The 19950-nt window shown below is 46.5% G+C and overlaps 2 protein-coding genes across 6 annotated transcripts in view; both read left to right on the plus strand.

Annotated features, from left to right (window-relative positions):
* rgs12a (regulator of G protein signaling 12a) overlaps positions 1-5851 on the plus strand; it is a 33081-nt gene extending 27230 nt beyond the window's left edge. For all 4 annotated transcript variants that reach the window (XM_056442542.1, XM_056442544.1, XM_056442543.1 and 1 more), the window contains 2 exons: positions 138-698; positions 4724-5851. In XM_056442542.1, the coding sequence (XP_056298517.1) occupies positions 138-698; positions 4724-5019 (857 nt within the window). In that variant the 3' untranslated portion in view covers positions 5020-5851. The remainder of the gene's footprint in view (positions 1-137; positions 699-4723) is intronic.
* A 1137-nt stretch (positions 5852-6988) lies between these two features.
* On the plus strand, positions 6989-19581 carry LOC130211760 (hepatocyte growth factor activator). Of its 2 annotated transcripts, none has more exons than XM_056442754.1 (14): positions 6989-7293; positions 7412-7475; positions 8049-8142; positions 9617-9690; positions 9793-9936; positions 11276-11407; positions 12792-12902; positions 13162-13336; positions 13971-14068; positions 15675-15939; positions 16767-16906; positions 17210-17350; positions 18148-18290; positions 19247-19581. In XM_056442754.1, the coding sequence occupies exons 1-14, from the start codon at positions 7135-7137 to the stop codon at positions 19418-19420; spliced, it is 1914 nt and encodes a 637-aa protein (XP_056298729.1). In that variant the 5' UTR covers positions 6989-7134; the 3' UTR covers positions 19421-19581. The 2 variants fall into 2 exon arrangements, with proteins under 2 accessions (XP_056298729.1, XP_056298730.1); XM_056442755.1 differs by having other exon boundaries at positions 9617-9687.
* Positions 19582-19950: the final 369 nt, after the last annotated feature.

Here is a 19950-nt window from a genome sequence, read left to right on the forward strand (position 1 = left end):
TTTGCTTCGCTCTCGGGACGAACCGGCACCGGCTCTGGAGGGTTGTTTTCTCCGTCAGGTGTGAGGCCGCTGAGCGTGAACCCTCGACTCGGCTGAAGTGAGGAAACTCGTGTGATCTTGTTTTTTTCCCGTCGCAGAATTCTTTGAGCTGCTGAGCCGGGCGCAGAGCACCCGGGTCAACGACCAGCGCGGACTCCTGAGCAAAGAAGACCTGGTGCTCCCCGACTTCCTGCGCCTGACTCCACCCGCCTCCTCCTGCTCCGCCTCCTCCGCACCGGCCTGCTCCACCCCCGACGGCCTGAAACCGGGCCGGGAGAACGGCGTCTCCTCGCGGGTGGCCCTCGCCGCCGGCCTCCTCTCGGAGAGCCTGGACTCCTCCCTCGGCTCCGGCGCCAACGGACACTCCGGGAACAGGCGGTGCCTGATGCCCCCTCCTCGCCACCCGACTTGTGGCACCCACCTCTCCCCCATCCCCCGGCCCTTGGACACCCGGCCGATCCTGCGCACCGTCGAGGAGGACGCCCACAACGACCTGACTCTGGTGGGGGAGGGCGACATCAGCAGCCCCAACAGCACCCTGCTGCCTCCGGCGCCCTCCGTCACGCCGTCCTTCGACAGCAGCCTGCCTGAGGCCAACTTCACGCCGCCGCCCTGCCCACCACCTCAAGACGCCGGTGGGGAGGGAAAGTCCAGTTCAGGTATTTCTACAGTGTAACCAGCCAGTGCTCCGTGTGTGTGTGTGTGTGTGTGTGTGTGTGTGTGTGTGTGCCCCCCCCCCCTCCTCCCCCGGTGGTCTGAACCCGACCACCTCCATGATTAAACTCCCTCTACACTGACTCTGATGCACTTTAATGACAAATTGATCCTGACTCTTTCTCAGTTTGCCGTTCATTTATAACCGAATTATTTTTTTTACACTTCGCAAAGCATGTCGTGTGATTGATCTCGACTCCACTCGGATCCTCTTGTAAATAGGGATGTGTATATTTTGTCCAGTGAGTAACGTTTGTTTGGATGTCGCTAATCGTCGGGTTTCGACCACGTGACCGGGATTATTATTTCACTCCAGTTAGATATTCGGTTTATTTAGGAGTTTGCCGTTCATGAGAATGCACATGTAACCGATTGCAGAGCGTGTGAATATTAACGATATATATGCAGAGTGCATACGGATTAAGTACCAATATTTTGACAGTGCTGTAGTCGGTGAATTCAGGACATTGAAAGTGACGCGAGTAGCCGCTGTGTGTCCTGGCACACGGGTACATTATGTACAATCAGAAAACCAGACCCACAACGTTGTTTTACCGCGTTAGACCTGCCACTGCGAAACAGTCGGTCCAATGTAAAGACTGTATTCCTCTCCATCCCACCTCCTCCAGTTCAGAGCGATTCAACCATGTCCAAAAAGCTTTTTGTTTGTTATCTCTCAAACCTGTGAGTCAGCAAATTGAGCGATGCCACAAATGATGAGTCGCTGGAGGACAAGTGCTCTTCAGCTCTGGTGACATTGTTGAACGGCTTGTCGTTCTCTGGGTCATTCACTCGTGTCTGTTGTAGATAATCACTGCCAATGAACTCTGTACCTGTGATTGAGTAGATCTAATAAATGTTAGAATTGGAAATCACTCTCGTCTGTCTTTTTACACGTTTGTGAGCTCAGTTTTCTCCCTCCTCCTCATCCTCCTCTTCCTCCTACGCCGCCTCTCCTCCTCCCCTTCTCCCCCAGCCCTGTCTCTTTTTGGTCTTGTGGCTTCCTCCTCTCATCAGCTCCCACTCCTTTGTGTACTTTTATCTGTGTGTGTGTGTGTGTGTCGTGCTCGTTCCAGGGTGTCGCGGCTCTCTGTGTATGTGTGTGTGTGTGTGTGTGTGTGTGTGTGTTCCAGGGTGTCGCGGCTCTCTATGTGCGTTCTGCTCGGATCGCTCAGTGCGGCGTGTTTGTGCGGCGGCGTTAAAACACTGCTCGGTTGTGTGTTGACCCAGCGCGGCATTGTGGGTCTTTTTTTGAGTCCGTCCTCTTTTTTAACTTGTGTTTTCAAAGCTTGACTCTTTGTGTGGCCGGAGTTCATCTATGGATCCCCCCCCCCCCCAAGTCATCCCCCCCACTCCTCCACCGTGTGTGTTTCTGACATGATTTAAACAATGAAGTGGTGAATTCATTTCTGATGGTGACGGTTCTTTTGTTCTACAAGTTGCCAGAAATATATATATTTATATATATATTAACTACGGCCAAAAGTCGGTTTTCAGACATCCCCGGAACCCTCCGGTGTCCAGAACATAATCACCGCTCACCGCCTTTTTTTTACATCGATGGCGAGTCTTTAATGTCAGGTATGTGCACACGAGACGACGAGGAAGGAATCAAAGCTCCTCCGAGGGCTCGCTCCTCTCTTCTGGTTGCTAAGTGCATCAGCCTGATTCATCCCACTGCTGGGCGCCATGGAAACCTCCACGAGTTGACTGAGCTCCAGATAGAAACTGTCGCTGCTGCTTTTCATCCGTCGTCCAGCCTCTTTCTCTCTCTCCCAGCAGCTAAATTAGAAGCGGCTATGATTCAGGCCTCCGTCTCCGGCGGCGGCGGCTTCTGCAAAGATGGAAGTTAAACACGGCTTCACTTTTTTAGAGACTTTACGAAGTTGCTTCTTGTTTTTTTAATTCTGGTGCAAAGTCATGCTCACGGGCTTAATAATGTGTTCAAGAAACAAAACACCCACGGAGGAAGTCAAAGGCCATCGGACCACGCAACTAAACAATGGTTGAGTGGCAATTATGCTCTCCTGTTTCTGGTTATCTCTGTGAAACTGACTGACGCCCTCTGCTGCTCCAAGGGAATACATAATTGCTGCGGAGGTGATCAACATGTTCCTCAGACACCACTATGCCATGAATAATGAAGTCCTAAAGCAGGGGAGAGGGCAACAGCCGGATGACTCTTCTTCATATTAGGTTATTTCTCAAAGCAACATAACTTAATTATCAATGTTAATACTAGGAATTTATTGTTTCCGACTGCAAAGTCATCAAACTATACAAATTCATAAATGCAACTGCAGAATGTCTTTATAGATTTTTTTTTAAAGGGGTTACGGTTACATTTGTACTAGAGCATAAACATACGCTGACATCGATTGGCGCGTTGGCCTCTAACACGTGTCTCTAAGTCTGTAGTACCCGGAGTACTTCCAGCCCTACAGGTATTTGCATGTACTCGGCATATATCAAGTGTAATCTATCCCCCTAACGAGACTTAAAATCCAAACCAGAAGGCCTCTGGTCAGTGTCCAGAGGACCAGAGCTGAGAACTGCTGCCCGGTTGTTACCGCCATCATCTCCTCATCAAGCTGTAATCACCACTGGGCCTGCAGGCCGGGTGGAGGGGATACGGACGGCCACTAGAGGGCGACATCACACAGTGTAATGACTGACTTGGTGCTAAATGATGAAGTCATTGTAGAAATGACACTCGGGGTCAGGTGTTAGTGGCTGGGGGTTTTAATTGAGGGGAAAAGGTTCGGCCGGTACGAGAAGATGAAAGGATTGTTGGGAGTCACGGTGACCTCCGCTCTCGGCCCAGACACCTGACCTCAGGGGCCTCGGGCTCAGTTCCCCCCTCATCGAGCCTCTCTGCATACCAGCATCAGCACATCACCGGCGGGGGAAACTCCTGCGATCGAGATTTAAGTCGATGAATCATCGACGTCGGGACGAGACAAGAGGCCGTTGCTGAAGAACCCTCGGAGTATACGGTTCTGGATCGGCAGCTCGGCGGTTGAAGTTGTAGCCGGAGGGCTGAGGGTCGGCGGACGGTCATCTCTCTCAGGCTGTGTTTACATCTCACTGAACAGCAGTGAATCACAGTCGGCCGAGTCGGGAGAGTCTCGTGTGTTGAAGTCGTGTGTTAGTGTGAGTCGGGCCTCTGTGTTTAGAGTCTGAGGGGCCACGGGGTTCACCAGGCCTCATCAGCGCATCCAGCTCCGCTTGGTGCACTGGCATGAGAGGTGGAGGGTGGGGGTGGGGTGGGGTTCATGCCCAACACATGTGGTTTCAAGGTTTTATTAACTCGTGTCTGATGAGGTCAGGCAGCCCTGAATTGTTAAAGAAGAAGAAAAACACAAGTGGTAATGTTGAAATAAACCGCATGTGACAAGTCTATAAAATAAATACATGTAATCCTGCTGCCACTTCCTTCAGTTCTTTCCCACGATCGGGCCAAAGAGTTCAGCGAGTTTGAGCCGAAGAGGTCCCAGTGTGTCATTGTTTCTTCTTCTCCTCGACGACAGCTGCCCAGAGTACAGAGCCGATGTCAGGTTGCACACACACACACACACACACACACACACACGTTAAACTGATGTGTTCATCTAAGTTTAAATGCGTGTGTGTATGGACGGTTTCCATCCAGACCCCTCTGGTCATCGTGCATTCTCACCGCCGGTCTGCAGGGTCACGTGAGTCAAAGCTGCACAGAGATGGGCAAACATGTTTTGTAATTTATATTTAGTCAGCATTTTATATTAAAAAAAACTATTTGACACACATGCTGTGATGTGAAGATGGTCTGCCTGTTTTAATTTGCTCATTTAAAGCCGCCGTCATCAATATATTTGGATTTCATGACGACGTGGCACGTGAGGGTAACTCTAATATTTAAATAGGCCACGGCCGTCCGCGAAGCATCGACCGGTCTTTAATATTCCACGTCCGTCTCTTATCTCCGCAGAGAAACGGACGGAGCTCAACGCGGACACCACACCGCCCGCCGCCGACGGAGCCGACGACGACGCGGCACCGGCGGCCCAGGAGGTGATGGATGTGGAGGGGGCTCACCTGGAGGAGGGGACGCCCGGACCGCCCCGGGGAGAGGTCGCCGAGCTCAGCCTGAGCTTCCAGGGCTACGTGGCCGAGCTGCGGCAGTGCCAGAGCAAGCTGAGGAATACCCAGATGCCCCAGAACGGCCACAGCGCACCAGAGGGCAAGGACTGCAACACGGACCTTTACAAGGCCACCGTTGTCTGAAGGGAACCCGCCCACTCTGCACTTTCTACGTCTGAGGCACTGTCTTTGGAAAGGGAATTAGTTTAACGATATGCTTCATGTAGACACTCCAACAAAAAAATAATGAATCAATATTACAGTGATAGATATTGTATATTTGTTACGATTATTTGGCGTAATATGTTGATTTCTAGTACTGGTTGTGATATTTGGACAGTGATATGTTTCTTTGTTCTGGTTTCGTTTAATAATGAGGTGCATTTAGAGCCACGTTAGAGCAAGGACAACCGTGGAAGAAGCCGGAAATGAACTTTTGGGTCCTATTTTCTCAGGAGAGCGTACATTGCAAATAGTTTATACGTTGTAATCAATGGGTTTATTACAAGTCTTTACTTTTTAATACACTAAATGAATTTAGAGCAAGCTAAGGGATGAACACTTTATGAAGCTATTTATTACAACTGGTATAAAGACTTCATTACGTTTGATGAAAATGAATCTCGATTCAATGTCCGCCTACGAGCTCGTGAAGCTCGTCTTATGTGAGGAAGTCTGTGAGATGAGGCTGACAACTAACGAGTGAACTTTGAGCTAAACATTTTTCGTCAAACTTGTTTTACCCGGTTATAAACTTCCACCCACTTCTGTTGGACCGGGTATGCTGGACAGGACTCGAGGATCAAAAGGGAGGCAAATGACACTTTTAATGCATATTTAAATATTTCCTCGATGTCTTGAAGATGATACATGACCGTAACGTGTGTGGCCTGTACTTCCTGCTTCTGTGGTTTTGCGGTTGTTCACATGTTCAACGATTAAAAAGCTTCGATGGCTGTAATTCCAACAACGCTGAGACTCGTCTTTTTGTGATTCATTCAGGTATTTATGGCGGGAGAGAAATCCTCACCATCCCACCCCTAACCTCTCGCCCCCCCACCCACACACATACCTTCTTTGTTTTAGTTTACAGCTCCTCAAGTCTTACGCAAGACATTCACAGCTCCCAATGTTCCTACTTGTCATATTTGGACGGTTGAATGTGTTTGCTAAGTTAGTCATAATTGTCAATAATTAATGGAAAGCCTGTGGTTGTCTAAGTTGAACAATGTCCCCTTTTTGGGGGGAAAACAAGCTCTTCACCTGAGGATGTGTTGCCAACATGGACGGTGTCCAGCCTCCGCTTTGTGTTTTGAGCTCAGCATCTGGAGAGATTATTGCAGCTGGTGGAAATTAGAGGTTAGATACTGGACCGGGGAGTTAGTCTTGACACGGCATGTTGCAGCCGGAATGCTGCACGGAGCACGTGGGGCAGATCAGAGGGCTGGGCTCCTCACCTTCATCCTTTCTCCACTGATCTCTTCATCAGAACAGAAGCTGTGTGGCCTTCAAGCTCCTGTCTGACCCCAACATGGGTTTATCTGACCCAGTGGTGCGTTCACGTCTAGGCTGCTTAGTGCCAGTTGGCACCACGTGTGGGGGGAGAGAGGGTTTGAGGACAACAACAACACATCTCAATGATGACGCCTCTTGTTGTGACATTAGGTCGTTCTGGTTGCCAGCAGTGAATTACAACGTCAGATAACCACGTTTAACTTAGTTATTAAAGTAAGTGATTGGATTCCAGTATTTAAATCGTTAGGTATTTCTTATATTAACTCGATCCTGTTATTTAATGTCACGTTAGTGTAGCCTAAATGTTTCTGTTATGATGAACCTGTGAATCACGTTGTTATGTCTAATTTGACATTGTTTATACAAACATCTGTATTCAAACCAGTTAAGAAAAAAAACCGATGTAGAAGTTTAGAGTAATAAGTGGCAAAAGTAAAGTAACGTTCACGCGCCGCAGCAGCTCCGTGAACGTTACGCGGTCCCCTGGCGGCGGGAGGGAGGCAACCTGCAGCCTGCAGCCTGCAGCCTCGACCCCTGGACACTTTGGATTAAAGTTATGTCGTTGCGCTCTCTCGATGACTCCCCACGGGAACCCGCTTGGGCATCAGCGGGGAAGGTGCAGACTAGGGAACACCCGCCGCGGGACGGGATGCCTCGACGAGCCTCGTGACGCAACAGGTTGACTCAATCCGGCTCCAGGTCGTGAGGGACAGGATAATACTTGCAGGGTTTCCCACGTTTCCTATGACCCACACCGGGCGGAGGACTCGGGAGCTCACCGATATAACGGGACCGGCTCACTGGAGAGCAGCTCCCGCGGACACCGGTGACCCCCGGGTGAACACCTCCACGATGGGATACTTTATAATACTTTTTCTACCTTGTGTGTTCAGCACTCGGGCGGTAAGTTTGAGCTATTCCTGCGCAACACAATGCGCCTCTTGAGTTTATTGTGAAATCCACGTCGCGCGTGCTAAAAGCAAGAAAAGTGTGCAATAATAACATCTTCACTGGATTTCAGCGCATATTGGCCCCGTCGGTTGATAGAGTCATCTCCAAAGAGCCGTTCAGGGAAACCCGGAGAGGTAAGTTTTACCTCTATAGGTATATGTTTGATTTAGGGGGGGGGGGGCTGCACGTTGAGGCGATGATAGAAAGTTCGTGGTGCATCATGTGGAGGCTCGTGCTATCTCTCTACACTTTAACGTCACCTCCGTCAAATGAAACACCATTTGTTTGCTTTTTTTTCATATTCTGTTGTGACTTTTCTTTTTTAAAAATCTTAGCTGATGTTATTGTATTTTGTTTATTGGCATGCTCACATGAGAAATGTGTATGCGCGTGTGTGTGTCAACACACCGTATCTGATTGCCATGATTTGGCTGTATGGTGGATTCAGTGTCCTCACATCAGAGCTCTGTACAAAGTCAAAGGAGTCTGTGTGTGAGGTGCAGGGGGGGGGGAAACCCAACACACACCCACACACACCCACACACATACACACACACACACACACACACACACACACAAACAAAAACACACACGTGTGTTTCAGACAGTTTCTGATTTCACTCTTTTGTGCGTATGCCCATCTGTGTTCATCTCAAATAACAAGCTGCTTCTTCTTTCTTCTTTTCTTGTTGTTGCTCCGCTGCCAGTTCTTACAACATCGGACAAAGAATGTAAATTCCCATTTCGTCAGGGTGGAAGGATTCATCATCACTGCCTCACCATCCTCTCCTCAAAACCATGGTGAGTCCGTGTTAGCCAGCCCATCCGGCTTGTTTCGGTGACGCAAACAACCACTAATGTGCGTGCAATCGCACAAAAGTTACCACACACACACTTGACTCAGACCAAGCGGCATCGCAACACGAGTGCTGCGTCGTCATATTCGGTTACAGTCAGACACTCACGCGCTACACACCTCGTCTCTGTCGCACACAGACCGCAGGTCGTCACGGGCGGTTCGTATGAATGACTTGACCTCAAAATGACCCGAAATGACGGTATTTCCCATAATGCAATGGGGCAGTGGCATCGAATCGCTCAAAGACGCAGTGATGCTGCTGTGTCGTCAAATGGTTTATGCTAAAGTTGTATTTAATGAGCTTAATTGTTTCAATAAATTGTTCATCGTTGGTGGGCGGGCCTCATAATGATGTATCGAACAATTATGTTATTATAACGAGAATATATTAAAGTGGACATTAGCTAGAATGTAGAAAATCCATCTTAAACAGTGACGGCTGTAGTTTATAAAACATGTATAACCTCCGTCAGTTCATCCTCAGGCGGGGAGATAAACAGCCGTCACAGTTCAACCCTCAGATTGTGACGCGGTAACAGAATCATCCTTTTATTGGATTTTTTTTCATTATGATTTTTGGAGCAACTTGCCGAAGGGCTTTCCAGTCATCGCTCCCTGGAATTGAGACGAGAAGAGAGGGAGCAGCGAGTTGGAGCAACATGAATGAAATCACATTTATGGCGCGACGTCCGCGGCCCACCTGCAGGTGAAGCTAACGCAAGACGACTCTGCGTGTTTACGCGATGTGCTCACGAGCTCGGCGTCAACACGGGTTTATCGTTACGCGCTGCAGCTGCAGCGAGCAGTGCAGAAGTACGCTGAAGTAACTTTGATTAAAGTCGCGGATGATTGACAGAGTTAGTGACGGTTGATTGGTTATGTTTCACATAGATTTAAACTTTTGTCCTTTTAAAACTGGCCTCAGAAAGTGCAGCATTTCCATCACAAAGAGGTTGTTGGAGCAGCTTGTTCGTACTTGTAGGTTTGAAGTGCGTCAATTAGGGGCGGATGACATCCACACGTAGTTGTACGTCACAATATAAACATCTAACATTTTAATAATTTTATACAAATAACCAGATAGGGTCGTCTGGTTTTTACTGCAGAAATCTTAAAACGTGACTAAAGTGGCTGTCATAGAGCTCAATGCTAATATCGCGAGCATGATCATAATAACAATGTTGCTATGGTGATGTTTAACAGGTAAAACATCGCACACCCCGAGGGGTTGAATGGAGTGATGTCACAGAATAATCGATATTGCGAAATCTCTGTTAATATAAATATATATATATACAGAAATTTCGCAATATCGATATTTCTCTCTCTCTCTCTCTATGTATATATATATATATATATATATGTATATATATATATTTGTATGTATGTGATATATTTCTGTCTCCTCTGCTGTAGGTGCTCCCTCACAAGTAACTTTGACCGTGACCGTCAGTGGGGCTACTGTGTTCCAGAGAAAACTCAGCCAGGTGGTTAGTTCACGGGACACAGTGCATTTAATCAATCAATCAATCAATCAATCAGGATACTCTATTGTTGATCCTGTAACTGTTTTCTTCGTCGATGTGTTCCAGTTGTCGTCCACACGTCACGTAGACTCACAGATCCGTGTCGGGGGAGCCCGTGTCAGAACGGAGGCGTGTGCACGCTGATCCCACACCGCCGCGGGTTCGAGTGCTCGTGTCCCGAGAGCTTCACCGGGACCGTCTGTGAGCAGAGTAGGTACAATAGATGGTGATCGTTATTGTTTCATGAACGACCAGTACGATACCTCTGTTTGGTCACGTGTATCCTCCATTCAATCTCGTCAAACACGTTTTTCGTTTTGTCTGATTCTCTCTGGCAATCATTATTTTGGCCAATCACATGCCAGAAAAACTAAAAAACTATCATCAGCCCCGTGATGTTGATGGGGAACTTATGCTCATGCAATTTCTCTCTTTTAAACTCATTTTTAATTCTTGAGCTCTTGAAAGCCACAATTATCATCAAGAGAAAATTAGCCAGATTTCTACGTGGATGTCCAATCAGCGTCGATTAACCATCGACGCTGATTGGACGTCCACATCAGAGGTGGCACACCCCGAGTCGCTCCCACTGCTCCTTAAACGCTGAGAGTGGCTTTGATGCAGAGGTCAATGTGAGTGAATGTGACGATAAAAGTGTAATTCAGACCGTGAGTGAGGTTCTGTCACCAAAAGAAAAAGAAAAAACATTATTTCAAAAGAAGTCTTAAATATGAGACGCATATGAAGTTACACGGGTAATATTCATATGTCTTCTCTTGATTTTAAACCTTTTTTTGCCAAACATGATTTCCAAGATATAATTTCACGCTCTACTATTGCCTTTTCTCCACTCCCTCGTTTGTTTCAGAGAAGTCTGTTTGGAGTCAATCGCAAAAGAGCTTTCTGTACATTGAACGTCATTTATTTAAACTGCTCCCAATCAAACAATAAATTTAAAAAAAGACACTCGAACATGCGTCCGCTCGGAAAGAATCCGGCGCCGCTCGGCTATCAAACCTCCGCAGGGTTCACAAGGTCATGGAAAACCTGGAAAAGTCATGGAATTTTAAAATGGTTATTTCCAGGCCTGGAAAAGACCTTGAAAGAAATACTTTTTGGAAAAGTCCTGTAAAGGTGTTATATTGATATGTTCATTTATGCTGAAATAATTAATATGCCTTTAAAAGAAAGACGTTAAAAGAATATAAGCCGGCGTACGCTCTCCTACGAGTGAACACACCTTACCTGAAAAGTCTGGTGGCCATAGCAACGGTATTTTAGGGAGGGATAATCTACTATGACAGGGAAGTGTAGATGTAACCATGCATGGCTCCATATGGAAAAGTACTCATTGTGAGTTTAAATACTACATTTTCAAAAAATTTCATGTCGACAGAAATTTCACAAAATATTTAATCATGGAAATTTGGTTTAAAGTCCCGGAAAGGCATTGGTCTCCATGTGAATGAACCCTGCCTCCACCGCTCTCCTCAGTCCGCTCTCACATTTCAGACCTAATGCCTTTTTATGTGTCGTGTCGGCTTTTCAGAGAAGTGCTATGAAACCTTACACCTGCGCTATTATGACATGGGAGAGTCTTGGGGACGGATCCACCTCCGCAATGTGGAACAGTGCTCCTGTGAGGCCGGGGAGGCCGAGTGTGAACGCGTTCCCTACACAAGTAAGACCCGCTGGCAGCTGCTGCTCGGCGCTCGACACTCTGTCTCCTGCAAATTCAGCAAATTCTTATAAACCGCACGCAGTGTGCATTTTCTACTACTTAACATCTTGTAAAAAGCGGACCGTGAATGCAGATAAGCGATCTCTAAGGAAAAGGCGCCCGAAGGTTTTTTTTTTCTTCGTACTTATCAAGCCTCACACGTTACAAGTGTCAGATCTCCTCCCCGCCCGGAGACATGCTTCCCCCCCCCCCCCCTTTGATCACAGCTCCATAGTTACACGACTAACATTGCAGCGGAAGAAAAGAGAGATTACATGACTCATCGTGACTCAGGAATGGTGTTTTAGGACACGCCTCATGGGCCCGTGAGGTGCTTTCATCTCAACGTGGGGGGGATGTTCATGGGCATGAAAGGGAAAGGCAGCGAGGTGGTTTCATCCTCGCTGAGCCGAAACCTTCTTCTTTTTCTTTGTCGTATCTTACTCTCTATAGTGGGGGAAATAAAAATGTCCAAATGCAGCGAAATGCCCGTTGACTTGGCTTTACAATTTATACTTTTCACTTCTTCAATTTCATCTTTTGGTCTATTTGAACTAACTTGTTCTCAAGGGGACAAATTCAACTCCTACAACACTTTTTAGATGATCCCAAATGCAGATGTAGTGTCGCTATTCTCCGGCATATTCCCCAGATGTTGCACTACACCTTAACCCTTGTGTTGCCTTAGGGTCATTTTGACCCGAATCAATATTACACCCTCCCCCCGCTTTAGGATTAATTTGACCCCATTCAATGTTTAATGTCGGTGTTCTTTCGGTAGTCAACAAACAAACATAAAGTGCCTCACACTTAAACTTGGAAAACAATATTAATTCTAATAATTTTCTGGAGGTTTTAATTGCTGGCGTCAAATTGAACCCAAAGGGTAAAATATGTTAGTAAATATAAAGGTAACAGGAGGGTGAAACATTGAATCGGGTCAAAATGACCCAAAGGCGGGGGGAGGGTGTAATATTGATTCGGGTCAAAATGACCCTAAGGCAACACAAGGGTTAAGGTCATACTCCGGGTCAGACGTACTATTTGTATGTTAAGAGCACAGCGCCAGTTTACACTGTACCGTTTGTGCAATTGGTAAAGAAATCAGTGGAGAGATGTTGTTTAAGCTCCTGGATTTTCGTGCCACTCGAGGGCAGTACAGCATGCAGAAGATATACCATTGACATATTATTATTATATATATATATGGTTGTTATAGCCAGCAGTTACAAAGCCAAATGAATGAACACTTGTTTCTGCTTTTATTTGACCGTAATAAGTGGCTTATTGTGGAAGAACACAGTGTGTGGTGTTCAGATGTGACCTGGCTCCCCCGTCTGTCCAGCGTGCCGTACGAACCTCTGTCAGAACGACGGGGCGTGTCGCCTGATCACGGTCACCGGCAGAGAGGTGTGCCACTGCAGACGTGGCTTCAGCGGGCCGCACTGTGGCTTCGGTGAGTAAACGCAGGGCCGTGTGCCCTCCTGTGTGTTGGCCACGCGTGTGCGTGTTCATGCACACGCGTGGCAACGGTTTGATGAATGGTGGCAGGAGAAGAGCTGAGAGGGTTTCATTTCGGGCACCTGCTCCGGCTGATTTGAGTGTGAAAGCACGATGTCTGTCATCACACGTCTGGAAATTGTCTGATGGACGTTTACATAATTGTGTTTTGTCTGTTTTTTCCGCTCGTGGTGTGTGTGTGTGTGTGCGTGCAGAGCCGGAGCCGGAGTGCTACCGCGGCAGAGGCGCAGACTACAGAGGGCTGGTGGGCACCACGCTGTCCGGCGCCAGCTGCCTGCCGTGGAACTCGGACCTGCTGTACGACGAGCTCCACGTGGGCACGGTGGTGGCCGCGCCCCTCAGGGGCCTCGGGGAACACGCCTACTGCAGGTGTGTGTGTGTGCGGACCTCCTGCTCATTCGGGTAGCGAGCAGACGATGGCTAGTTCCAGTCTGAGTGGATCTTCGGTGGATTCTGTGGCTGCGACAGCAGGAACTTATCCGACAGGCCAGATTTCTTTAAAGCTGCAATATCCGACTTTTTATCCTGAGCCTGAACAGCTGCCGGCCAGTCCCAGCCCTGATCACGTGTCCATCGTGTTGACGAGCCCTGAGAAGGAGTCTAGAACCATAAAACCAGCAGCAGCAGCAAAGAAGCACATGGTGAATCCAGCACAATAAAAAACTAAAACTAAAACTAATCTACTCCACATTTGCTCCATCTTCCATTTCTGTTGCCATGACTACGCAGCAGCCAGACTGGCATGCCCACAGCAAATAGCATGCGCCCCAAAAGGCCCCAAACATCAAAGAAAAGCACCGCTCCAAGCAAACATTGGGCTTTAGCCACGAGCACACGAGTTGTATTCAGCAGAGAGAGTTTCATGTTGCAGCTCAGGGAAACTTGATTCCTGGTTATTAAGACAAAAAAAACTGAATTTTTTTTCAGCCTCCACATTCAAAAGTGATGGAGCCTTCTGGCTACGACTTACACACACTGTGTCGCTGTGTTTGTGTGTGTGTAGAAACCCAGATAAGGACAAGATGCCGTGGTGCTACACACTAAGTGACGGCGTCATCTCCTGGGAGTACTGCGACGTCCCCCCCTGTGTGACGCCCGTGTGTGAGTCAACGGCTTTTGTCGTCTCTTTCGTTGCTTCGTCACTGAGAGGGTGTGTTGGTGTACATGAATGCTCTTCAGGGGAGGAAACCGACATGTTTTAGGGGGCATTTTTTGCCCCCGCTGACTGAAATCCAGGGGCATTTACAAAGAAATTGGGGGCAAAAATTGTGAAATAACATTTAACCCTTGTTCAAAATAATAAACGGACTTAGTTAGGCTTACAGTATATGAGCAATTGTCATGAAAATGCCAATAGTAAGACTATTAGGCAATAGTAAGACTATTCGGCAGTCGTCTACAGATTCAAAGTGTTTTCTTAGATTCTTTGAACAAAAAACAAACAGATAATATAAATCAGTCAATCATATTCAATTGTATTCTTATTTCTTTGTGGTTCTTTTTTGTTTTTAAACAACTTTTAACAATTAGAACTTATTTCTGTTTTTTTGGAATTCAAAATTAAATTTCGAATTTTTTGTGTGTACCTACCGAGTACAGTCAATACAGATAAAACACACAACAAAGAACAAAAATAAAACCCTATTAAATTATTGAAATTCTGGGGGCATTTTTGCCCCTCTGTGGTGATATCAGGGGCAACATTATATTTCTTCGGGGCAGTTTTGACCTTTGCCCTGTCGTATTTCTGTAAAGCATCTGTTAGCTCGGCCAGATTGATTTTGATTTGCTTCCACCTTTAGAAACAGATTTCTATAACTCGGTTCTTTCCATTCGTTGTTGGCCTTGGTTATTGTTGAGGTGAGTCAAAGCAACGACAAAAAGAAGTTCCCATATGTATCTCGGCAAGGAGGCCATATTCATGTCCATGGCCTTATTATGGACCCTTATTTGAACATAATTAACTTATTATGAGGAATGAAAAGCTAAGACGTTTCACGAAGGCCACACGCTGCATCGTTCAATACCTTCATGTTCTTGCAGCCTCAGTCGTGCGACACTTTCAGGGACAAACGCCTCATTAAATGCTTCGACTTTTAATCAAAAATCCAGGGTCAAAGGTCAGAACGACGTAGAATCATCTGTGGAGTCATGCCGCTTTGAAAAGTGGATTACAGCCAATTTGACTGTTTTTTATAAATAATGCGATAAAGGGGGAATAAGGCATGACTCACCCTGAGTCAACATGTCAGGTGAAGCCAATTGTTTATGTAATGAGTGGGATTCAGACGGGGACCATCTGTCATGGGGCCAGGGGTACGCTCCTTTTCTGCACTGCCCTCCTCAACCTAGATTAAAGTAGTGGTTCTAGCAGGGTCCATACGGTCATGGAAAACCTAGAGAAGTCATGGAATTTTTCTCATGGTTATTTCCAGGCCCGGAAAAAACAAAAATCCCCAAAAATTATGAAAATGTGTTTTATTCACATAGTTTAGACACAACATGTTCTCACTTTTCCATGTATGCACAGAGTATTAAAAAAAAGAAGTTTGGTCATGGAAATTTGGTTTAAAGTCCTGGAATCCATCGGTCAACATGTATATGAACCCCGTTCGAGTTCTCGTCCACTGATCGTAGCTCGTAGTCGCAATTACGCCCCGAAATCTGAAATAAATCCCTCATTTTTCATTTTGTTTTCTGCCTGCAGCTTCAGCTCGAAGGATTGTGCCGTTTAATGTCCTGCCCGGCATCAAACGACCGAAGCCCTCCACGCAAGGCAAAAAGAGCGTGTGTGGCAGGAAGCACAAGAAGAGGTTATCGATCGCCAGGGGGCGGATCATGGGCGGAAACTCCGCCCTGCCGGGTACTCACCCCTGGATGGCCGCCATCTACATCGGACAGTCGAGTTTCTGCGCCGGCACCGTGGTCTCCTCCTGCTGGATCGTGTCTGCAGCTCATTGCTTCTTCCGCAAGTATGTCGCGGATATTCGTATCCGTTTGAAAAACGACTGAAAGGGCTCAGTTTGAGTCAGCAGTGTCAGAAACACAGGCGTTCGTTAGTTTAACGTTTTCCCCCCGACCTTCGCAGCCGGACAAAAGGTCACGGCTCACTTTGACGGCTTCGCGAACGCCCTATATTTAGACGTCCAGTTCCAGGAAAACCTCAAAACGTCTCGCGCGCAGATGCTGTTTACATGCGAGTGCATACGTTTCCTGTGTGATGTCAGCCAACCGGCATCTGTTGTCATTGCTCAAGTTCAAAGAGCTGAAGCTGGATCGTGACTTCATTCAATTGCGGAGATTAAAAGTGCAAAGTAGATCTAAAGTAGCTTTTTTTGTTCGTGGTTTTAAAAAAAAGGAGACAGAGCATAATATCTGCGAGGCTTTCTTTGCCGCTGCTAAACGGATTTCATTGAACTCATGAAAGTCCACAATGTTCCTTCCACAGCGCAGGACAGACACGCAGAGCGTCACGAGAGGTTTCGCTATTATTAGAGTCGTGTTATGATTTGTCCCCAGGGAAAGCCAAGAGATTATTAAACCAGTCTGGCATGGGGAGGGTTCATCCTCTGGGGAGCATCCGTGTACTGGAGGCATTAAATGCTCGTTAGATTTCGATATTTTCTTGCGCGATCGTGGCCCGTCAATGTCGGTGATGAAAAGAGAGGGGGCATCCAGTTTCCCCGGCGACTCGGCTCTTTACAAAGATGTTCGTCATGCATACGTACAAACACGTAGGTGGGCTGACAGCAGTGTGTGTGTGTGTGTGTGTGTGTGTGTGTGTCCCCCCCCCCCTCAGCCCCCTGAGGTCTCAGCTCCGCGTGGTGCTCGGCCAGCAGCACTTCAACGTCACCGGTCCCAACACCAGGACGTTTGGAGTGGAGAAGTACATCTTTCCAAAGCAGTTCTCTGTGTTTAATCCAACACTGCATGACATTGGTAAGCATTAAGTGGACATGCCCACACACACACACACACACGCACACACACGCCAGTGACTCACGTAAACGAAGACCTCCTGCAGAAAAAACACAAACTCAGTGAAGAGCCGGGCCTGCGTGCACAGCTGTGCGTCACTCAGCAGCTGTGTCCCGGTGCTCCCCCCACCCACACACACACACACACATTCTCTCACGCACACACACTGACTGTTGGGTGTGGCGTTTTCATTGGCGGAGTCTCCGCGTCTGCCGCTTTGTGTCCTCACGTTAACGACCCTCTCGGTGTCTCCGCGTCGGGCAGTTCTGATCAAACTGGCCAAGCGGGACGGGCGCTGTGCGAGGAGAACCCCGTTCATCAGACCCATCTGCCTCCCGGAGCCAAACGCCACCTTCCCCGATGACTACTGCTGCAGCATTAGCGGCTGGGGACACAAGCACGAGAGTGAGTGGCGAGGGACGCCCCCCGGCAGCGTCGTCACGGCGACGCCGATCGGCATTCACACGGCGGAACGGAGGTTTATTTGGTGCCAGTAAACGACCTTCTGGGTTTAAACTGCCAGTGTTTTGAACTGTTTTGTCCCGATCGTCAATTTACTTCAGTGTTATGAACCCAGTGTACGTGAATCCATGCGTACATGAGTTCCTCCGAGGTTATTTCTTCCTCTTTTTTTCGTAAATCGTGAGGTGGCATCGACACTTGATAGCCGGGAGACATCTGAGTGTCTTAAAGACTTCATCAGTGTCTAGAGAACTGCCGTGGCGGTCACTAATCAGAAACAATCAGCTATGTATGGCTTAAGCTTCAGGGCTGGAGCTCCCATTAAAACCGCCGTGGTTATAATCATAATAATAAAATATCTGAGCAACCTGGAAGAATACGTTCCACCACGAGCCCGTCATCTTGGGAAAGGACATGGAATCTGTCATTTCTTGGAGAAAATGATGATAGTTTGTATTCGTTAATCTTAAAAGCCCTACACACCCACATTAACTACTTAAGTAAAGCTTGAGTCAGAAAATTGGGTGGAGCTACGCTGGCAAATTATGTGTTTACTTAAAACTTAATTAAGTAATAACACAGAGAGTGAGGGAGATTAAGTCAGTCCACGCCCACACCGAGAGAAGTTTATTTAGGCAACAGAAGTGGGAGACCTGTGGGGATGGACTATCTGTGTATTAAATAATTAACAATCTAAATAATAGTACATGTGATGTGTTATTTCTGCTTCGTTCTGACAGAGGCCGAAGGTTACTCCAGCCTGCAGGAGGCCGGGGTGAGGCTGATTCCTCAGGACGCCTGTCAGAAGCCAGATGTTTACGGCAACTATGTCACGGCCGACATGATTTGCGCGGGACTCAACAGCTGTGTGGACGCCTGCCAGGTAGGCGAGCATGTTAAATATTACATATGTTAATTATTAAATCCCAAACTGCCAAGTTGATGCTTATGTTCTCACAGTTCCTCGCCGTTAGGGAGAAAGTGAAACTGCCGCCGTCGAGCTCGGATTGCTGATTAGGAATGAAACGTTTTTTCTTGACCCTTTTTTGCTTGATCCGTTTTGTTTATTCGCAACAACTCCAACTGCAGTCACATGACACGATAACAAGCGGACACGGCCAGGCGAAAGGTTGTATCTTATTGCTCTAGATTATTGGAAATTACAACCGATCATAAAGTGTTCTGGGAAATATAGACCCCCCCCCAGAGCCCACATATGTTGACCTCCGCCCATCGTATGGGTCGATATCAGAAAGTTGACTCAAGTAATGGAACAACACTTAAGATGGCCGCGCAGATTCCCAGAGGGAAGTTAGTGAGGGTCTGTCTGCAGCGTCAGAGCCTGCTGTGTGTAATATATATATATATATGTATATATATATATGAATTATATACATATATGTATTATATTTATATATGTATATGTATTATATATATATATATATATGTATATATATATATATATATTTATATATAATATACATATATATATAAATGTATATGTTGTATTTATATATATATATGTATTATATATATATATATGTATATATATATGTATTATGTATATATAATATATATATATATATAAATGTATATATATATGTATTATATATATATATATATATGTATATATATATGTATTATATAATATATATATATATATGTATATATGTAAGTTCCTTCCTGTTTAATTACATGTCACAGTTATCTGTTTACCTCTCGGGTAGAGTGCAATCTTTAGGAATGAATTTGGTTTAAAGTGCGTGACTCGATGTTTGTGTTCGATCCGTGCGCGTGTGTTTACGTGCGTGAACTCTATCTATTTACGTGTCTCCCCAGGGCGACTCCGGGGGCCCCTTGGCTTGTGCGAGGGATGATGTCAGCTTCCTGTACGGGATCATCAGCTGGGGAGACGGCTGCGGCCGCACTAACAAGCCCGGTGTTTACACCAGAGTGATGAACTATATGGATTGGATCAATTCAGTGATCAGACGCAAACCCAAGGCTTCATGAACGGACATTACCTGGATACTAGCTTTAATATATGAGATATTGTACTATGTATTCAAACTGTTTTTATTTGTATCGCTCGTGGAAGTTTATAAGTTGTCTTTTTTTTAAACTGTGAAACATGTGACTGAATAAACCTTTACTGACTTGAGAAAGCTTTAAGAGTTCAGCTGAATTTCTTCTTTCCAGGACTTAAACTCCTCAACGGTAGTTAATGCTATAAATATTCATGGATTTTATGTTTTTTTAAATTTCCAAACATATAATGGCAGAAAGCATATCTTTACCAGAGAACATCAGCTTTACGATCTGCCCACTACCTACATACACATTAAAAAATCCACTTCCCCTATTTTCAACTTTTTTCAGCAGTTTTTTAAATAACCAACCTAAAATAACTTCTGAAGTACTTATGTAAGTTGGTGTTTGTGGTATGAGAACCACGTGATTGGTTCCTCCAGTAGCAGATGGCACAAACCAGCCCAGGTGGCCGCATCACGGTGGGCTGGCTGGTGCTGTGACGGACACTGGTC

The sequence above is a fragment of the Pseudoliparis swirei genome, chromosome 21 (assembly GCF_029220125.1).
Source record: "Pseudoliparis swirei isolate HS2019 ecotype Mariana Trench chromosome 21, NWPU_hadal_v1, whole genome shotgun sequence".
Classification (NCBI taxonomy): Eukaryota; Metazoa; Chordata; class Actinopteri; order Perciformes; family Liparidae; genus Pseudoliparis; species Pseudoliparis swirei.